Here is a 7,930-nt window from a genome sequence, read left to right as displayed (position 1 = left end):
CGAACCCTAACAAAGGTGGTTCAAAATCTCAGATAACAAACTGCGTAGTTTTTGCATGACCCCTAATCAGCCACTGAGACCATTTTCCGGTATGTTGTGATTTGTTGAGTTGTTGGACACGTTATTTAAGCAAATTAGCGAAGAAGTTCAAAAATATTTTTCAAGTTAAGGTACAGAAATATTGGCATTAGCGGAAAATTGCAAAAAACGAGTGCCTTTAGTATCATTTTTTTAAAAACGGAATCAAAACAGTGTTACCGGCACAAAAAAAGTGTTAAATAGTGTTAATAGTGTGGTGAGTCAAATGCCTGCATTTGGGGAAATACATCTAAGGTTCAAAGATTCTAAGCAATTGCACTCTCCAGGGAGCTTAGCTAGCTATTATGACGAATTTTTCGATGACTGAAGTTCTTCCTCTCTTTTTCTGCTTATCCAGATGAGCAAGGATGTGACGCAGCAGTAGATGCCTGGTACCCAGAGTGATAGTATAATATACATTTGTACAACTATCCAGTGTGTACCAGATCATGTTCCACTGTACTCAGCCGGCTCCTGATAAGCCAAAGTAGTTGCTTCCACTATTAAGGAACTTAAGCAAGCCATGGACCAGGTCTGGCTCCAGAGCCAGCTCCAGAGTTCATGTGGATGACCAGTTAGTTAGTCTCTTTAGCGTTTAACTCTTATTTAGCTGGTAACAGTATACAGTACTTGCTACAGACAGACCCCACGATGCACCCATGTTACGGGTGCACACTCCAGAATGACAAAACCGCAAAGGGACGAGTGGGGACCAGTGAGGACCAGGCCACTGGGCTTTGCTCTAGAAAAACTGGGCGACTCGCACTCTCGAGCAATTACGCAGCCCGTCGTTATTCGCCGTAAGTACAACTCGGCGCGCCGACCAGACCAGAGCAACACGCGATGCAATGAAAATGGATACATACACATTACACATGCTCCAGAGAAAAATGCTGTTGTAAAATTGATGATTGTAACGGTCGCCACTGGGCTCCTCAAAGATTCATTCCTTTCCTTATTTAGTGGTTCCCCGCCTTTTTTCTTTCCTTTCTCATGGAAATGTGCAAAAGACATCTTTTTCATATTGTTATATACCAATATCTTCTACAATCTACAGGGCGGCTAGTCAAAGTTCGAAAACCAATTACATAGGCTATATTCCCCGATTATCCTGATCAAAAATTACATTGTCCAACCAAATAGTAGAATTTGCAATCAAATCAGATTAATTCTGGACCAAAAATATATTACTAAACTTTTCAATTAAAAACAGTGAATTTTCAATCACAAAATATAAATTTTCAAAAAAAAAGATGACTTCTACCAAAAGGTGAATTTTAATTCCAAAAGGATGGATTTTCTATTCAAATAGTAGAATTTTTAACCAAAATTGAATAATTGAGGGCCCAAAATACTATAATAGACATTCTAAATAAAAAATTAACTTTCAACCAAAAAATATTACTTAAAAAGATTTAATGTTCAATCAAATAGTAGAATTTTTATTTTAAAAAAATGAATTCTGGGCCACAAGTATAATAGTAGACGGTACAATTAAAAATATTGATGTAACATTCAACCATAGAAGTTGAATTTTCAAACAAAACATGCATTGTTAACAAATCAGTTGAACTTTCAATAAAACAATTACATTTTCAACCAAATAATAGAATTTTGTAACAAATTTTGATCATCCAAAAAAATGAATGTTTAACAAGACAGTTGCATTTCCCACCAAGAGATCAATTCTGAACAAAAATATAGAAATAACTAAAAATTATTTGATAAGCTTTCGAAAATCTTTTCCAGTTTTAAAATATTTTTAATCACTTCAAAACTTCTACAATATCTTCTAATGATTCAAATTTTTCCCAGTTTTTAGTCAGTGAAACACGTTTGAAAATATTTAAATTTAAGTGTTTAAAATTACACATAATGATTAAAAAATTTTAAAATATCAAGAAATTAATCAAAATTGAAAAATTTTTTTTTCGAAATTTGAATCTTTTTTAAGTTGTATGCTTTAAAATTTAAATGCTTTTAAGTTTGCAAGAGTTTTAATAAAATTTAAAAAACACCTGTAAACACTTAAAAGAACACTATAAAGATATTGTGAAATATAATTACAGTCGTAAAGTTGACCATCACAAACTTCACATCTGGGTTCCACAAGAATTCTATCTATTTCTTATATGCTGATTCTAATCCTTTGACTTTGTAACGCAAATCTGCAAAAAAATTTAAATTACTTTTCCTTTGATTTCTAAACTAATTATTTAGATCATCTAACCCAAAATGAGAATTTAAATCAGTCCAAATTTAACTGATTAAACTAATTAAGCATGCTTTGACTATAAAATCTGTAATTTCTACTGATAACCGAGCAGTTTTAACAGATGAATTTATCAATATTATGGACTAAATCAAATAACCACTTTAAATGACTCATTTTTAGTCAATGGTAGTGACTGATTTGTCTGCTCTAATAAAATTTTTAAATTATTTCTAAAAACATTCTTGATTAAAATCCTACATTTTATTAAATGGTTAAAATTAACCATAATTGAGTAGTAAACATATTGAATATTGGGGATTATAGATCAATACAAATGATTTATATAAATTGTAATATGCATTACTTGTATAATTCAAAATAATAGATTTAATTAATGAAAGATACTGATTACGTCAGTCAAAGTTACCTATTTAATCAATGAAAGTTTATGTTATTTTAAATTACTGATGCGTTCAGTGGATGTTACTGATTATATCAATTCGTTTTTATTGGAAGAAAATAAATTACTTTTCGTAAAGAATTTATCTTTTTTTTTCTTAAAATTCAACTACTTGGTTGAAAGTGGAACTACTTTGTTACAAATTTTTTTTATGTTTAAGGTTCAAGATGTTAGTTGAAAATAATTTTTTTTTGTAAAGAATTAAGTTTTGAACTGAAAATTAAGATATTTTATTTCTTGTTGATAATTGATATTTTTTAGATGAAAAAAATGTATTATGTAGAAAATTTGCCTTTGGTAGAAAAATAATATTTTAATCAAACATTTTATTGTTTGCTTGAAAATTCAATTATTTTGTCAAAGTTTAAAAAAAAATTAATTTTGTTAATTGAAATTCGAACTATTTAATTATTTCTTTAAAGTGTCTTTTTTCTAAACTTACACTTAAATATTTTGTTGTTCAAATATAAACTATTTACTTGAAAGTTGAAGTACTTTATTGAAATTTGAATAGTTTTGGTTTTTCCATTTTTAGATAAAAATAAATCTATTTGGTTGAAAATGCATGTACTATCTTAAAAATTCACCTTTTTCGGCAGAAAATTAGTCGTATTGGCAAAAAATTCATTAGTGGAAACTTCATTTCTTTAGTTGACAATTTCACTATTTTGTTATTTAACTATTATATTTATGCGGTTGAAAATGTATTTTTTTTTTAGTTGAAAATTCGTTTTATGTTAGGAGAAAAATATTTTTTTCCGTTAAAAAATCATCTTTTTGTTCAAATATTCAACTGGTTGTTTAAAAGCTGAACTACTTTGTTTAAGATAAATTTCTTTATTTAAGATTCATCCTTTTAAGAAAATTTTTTAATTGGTTTCTTTGGTTGAAAATAGATTTTGTAATTGAAAAGCATCAACTCCATTTCTGGAATAGATACTTTTGGCTGATTTTCGAGTCGTAAAATCCGCATTATTTGAATCACTCAAACCTGACTTCGAATAAGTCACTTTTGACTGTGTAAAATGTAGAGTATGAGGTCTCAAAAACTTTTCTTTGCTTTGAAGCCATACCACTTTACAAAGTAAAATAATCAGAAATTCAATTGGCATGATAATCTTGTCTCCGTTTTTCATTTAAGCACAAAATTGACCCAGAAAGGATCTATTATCATCTTAAAAATCGATAGGGACAATTGCAAGGAGAACAAGTGGCGACGGAATACAAATCCCGCCCTCTATATTTTAGAATCAATTGTATTGTATACCATTTCCATGTTGGCAATTGAAAAAATATGGGACCAGGATACTTTCTTATGAGACGTCTTTGATACGAGTCACGTTCTACAATCACTAAACGTTTTCCAACCAATACGTCTCGAAGATTGCTTTTGCAATACTAATCATTCTATCGCTTCTATGTGCATTGTATATTTTCTTCTCTGAAATTGTATTCAGGTGAGAAAAAGAACCCAAAGAGAAAATGAACAATGGAAAAAAATTGCATAGGGAAAAACCAAAGTCCACTCTAAGTTTAATAGTTGAAGGTTGAATCATTATACACAAAACTAATCTAAACTGGAATTACAATACTAAAACATTGTAATTAATCATTTTTACTTTCTGGTTTATGGTGTCCCTAATTATTTTTGCGGTGCGAAACTAGTCATTAATTCATTTTGACTTTGTTAATCAAGTATATCTTTATCTTTATAGAGGTTTTTGTCCATGCTTGGCGAGCCGTAATTCCATCTAACAACATCCAACAAATCCGTTAGAATCGCTCCTGTGGGAGCGCTTAATCGTTCAACTTTTATGTCTACACTTATAAACGCACAATTACAAGATACATGCAAAATTGTATCAAACTTACAATGAAAAAAAATAATCCAATGAAAAAAAAATGTTAACAAAGTTCAACATTTCACAATTAAAATTGAAATTACGAGATGATAATTTTTAAGGACCTATTAAAACCTAAAGCATTTCAAATTTCAGTATAGAAATTGTGTAAATTACAATTAAGTCTATAAAATGAAAGCTTTTTCAAGTGAAAACTTTCGAAATTACGAAGTCATCCATTTTAAGCGCTTTACATTTGAAACACTTCAAATTGTAGCATTCTGTAGCGTTCTGAATTTAATAATTCAAACCTAGAGCCCGTTCAAAAATAGACAATGTGAAAGGTAATTGATAATTTTGAAAAATATCTTGTTTATTTAAATGGATTTTTTCCAGAGAAGTTTCAATGCACAAGATTTAAAAAGTTTGAGATTTGACAATTAAAATCGAAATTACAGAATGATAATTATTAAGCACTTAGTGAAACTTGAAACTAAACTAAAAAAAAAAACTAAAGTCCGTTTAAAAAAGTGCAATATGAAAGATAATTGATAATTTTGAAAAATAAGTTTCTTTGATTGGATTTTTTTCAGAGAGGCGATGATGCGAGTTATCATCATGATCTGTTTGGGTCTAACGACTCTGAGGAATTGTAACTCATCGGGAACGGACGGACCTGGTACCAATCGTGAAAAGGGGCACCATCGCCAAAAACGACTTCTTTGGATAACAAATGATGGAAGAATAGCGTTGCCTCCGGGTACGATAATGACCATCACTCCAACACTGGCTCTACCTTTCGTTAGATATCCTCCTTACGGATTTCTGAGCAACATGACCATCAGTCTCCCGTTTACGAGTGAGTATATCGGCCTATCTCAAAAAACAAAAACTAACAAATAATAATAATAAAGATAGATTATATTACACAGTATACAGTAAACGAAATGCAATCTTGCATAGCGAATTTACCCATGCCAGGGTGTCTAGCGATTCTTAGGAACAAAGTTCAAGGTCTTTTCCAGGTTTTCCAGGCCAAGAAATCAAAATTTTCCAGGTCTCCTTTTTTGCATCAAATGTCATACATGTAAAAAATGAGCCATTTCATTTTTTATTGGCCGCAAATTTCTAAAGAAAGCCGAATCGCAAATAAACAATTTCTTAATTTTTTGCGAACATGAGTCGTCTTTGTCAAATCTTCAGGAATATTTTTCAATCTTTGTAATGTCATTGAAATCTTTGTGAAATCTTTTGAAATCTTTGTGAAGTATTACAAACCTTAGTGAAAGCTTGAAATTTCGGTGAAATCATTGAGAAATCTTTTGGCATTTTTCAAAGCTTTTGTAAAATCTTTTAAATCTTTGAAATCGTTGTGAACTCTTTCTTTAATCTTTGTTTGCGAAACCTTTTTCTGTTTCTTTGAAATGAATTAAGTCTTTTGAAATCTTCTCAAATGTGTTGAAACCTTTTGAAATCGCTTAAAAACTTTGAAATATTTTTAAATTCATTTTGTATTCGTTGCATGCGCAATTGAAAATTCAAGAAATAGGCTTCATAACATAATGTGTGAACTTCAGCCTGGGTCTCATATTTTCCTATTGATCATTGCTATCGTCAGTATAAAAAATTAAGAAATTTAAATGAGATTAAAATCAAATTAAAAATTCTATTTAACGTCCAATAATCAAGACAACGTATGGAATTTCTGAGAATAAAACCAAGAATCCAACGACCAAATTTTGATGACCACCATAAAACCTTTCTATTATAATTTGAAAACAGATCCTCATCAAAAAAAAAAAAATCTGAAAAAGAAAAAAAATGTTGCACAAAAATAAAACAGAGGAAAGAAACATAAGAAGGCGTAATCATCATTTAAAATAATATCATAATTATAGATATTGCTAAATAATAAAAAAAATTTGTATCAATCACAAGATCTAGATTAAAAAGAAAAAAGTTGTTGCATTTAAAAATTAATAAAAAATTATACAATTTTTTCAACCAAGAAAGATATATTTTCAATCAAATAGTTAAACTTTGAATCAAAATTGGCTACTACTGTTACTTTTTCCAATTTTGAAAATAATTAAATAATCTTCAAATATGGTTTTTTGTTTAAAAAATGTTTTTTTTATAACAAAATTCTTTTAACGACTTCAGCCATAGAAAATTTTACTTTTAAAATTGAAATCAGTTGGGTCTTATGGAATGTGTCTCCTAAAAAAATAAGCCATCAAATAATAAAATTCAACAATTTTTTTTAAATTGGTAAGAAGTGATAGTAAGAAAAAATTCAATTGCAAAATTATTGTCAAAATATATTGTCTTTGTATGCCTAAAAATTATTTCATTTAAAATAATGTTTTTTATTTGAAATGAGATCATCAGTAATATTATTTTAATACTAAAATCATAGTAAAACTTGTTTTTTCTTTTTATTTATTAGAAATTTTTCGCACGACCACAATTTTTAAGCGCTTCAAATGAGGCTTGGTTTCGCTTTATCCATTATACGTCTAAAAGGATGAATTGTTGAACATAATATTTTTACCACATAAGCGAAAAACGAAAAAAGAGGTTTCTTGAAAACTGAGAAAAAATGAATTCTCTAAAAAGGGGGAGGGGGAAGTGGAACTATAACTAATTTCAAATTCGTAACATTCTAAATGGAATAATCTCAAGTTCAAGAATTTCCAAGTAGACACTAAATAATGATCAACTGAAAATATTAACAGTTATTCAATTCCATGGAACTAAACAATTTAAAACAGCGAATAGTTTAAAATTGTACAATAATACATTTAAAAAAAGAAACACTTATTATTTTAAATTTCAAACTTTAAAAAGTTAGTAATATTAGATAGACACTTTATTATCATGTAATTTTTATATTCCTATCGGTTACATACTTTTAAATTCTAGATTATAAAAACTTTTAAAATTACAAAATGGTCAGTTTTAAGCACTTTAAATTAAAGGATTTTAAACTGTAGTGCTTACTTGAAAATGAATAATTTTAAATTAGATTTACAATTTAAAGACTCAAAAGTTAAAACACTTTCTAATTAAAAACATTAGAAATTAAGAGATGATAAATGTTAAATGCGAAGTAACTGGATAATTTACTAAATGGAGTATCAAAGGTCACCTTCACAAAATATTTTATTTTGAAAAGTTTTCAATAGAAAATTATTTATTTTAAAAAATAAATTAAATTTTGGGACTCTTGAATTTTGATTGCTTCAATATCAAAATATTGTTTATCAGGCACTTAAAAATTAGAAAATTTAAAACTTGCTTTTAAATTAGAATAATTTGGATTCTTTATCAAAA

At 28.5% G+C, this 7,930-nt stretch overlaps 1 protein-coding gene across 1 annotated transcript in view; it reads left to right on the top strand.

Moving 5' to 3' along the window:
* Nucleotides 1–7,930, top strand: part of LOC117173143 — a 40,964-nt gene that overhangs the window by 29,428 nt on the left and 3,606 nt on the right. The window contains exon 3 of the mRNA XM_033361544.1: nucleotides 5,188–5,453. Within this exon, the coding sequence (XP_033217435.1) occupies nucleotides 5,195–5,453 (259 nt within the window). The 5' untranslated portion in view covers nucleotides 5,188–5,194. The remainder of the gene's footprint in view (nucleotides 1–5,187; nucleotides 5,454–7,930) is intronic.

This window comes from Belonocnema kinseyi, chromosome 5 (assembly GCF_010883055.1).
Source record: "Belonocnema kinseyi isolate 2016_QV_RU_SX_M_011 chromosome 5, B_treatae_v1, whole genome shotgun sequence".
NCBI classification, from domain to species: domain Eukaryota; kingdom Metazoa; phylum Arthropoda; class Insecta; order Hymenoptera; family Cynipidae; genus Belonocnema; species Belonocnema kinseyi.
The sequence above is the reverse complement of the archived record's forward strand: the minus strand, read 5'-3'. Positions and strand labels throughout refer to the sequence as shown.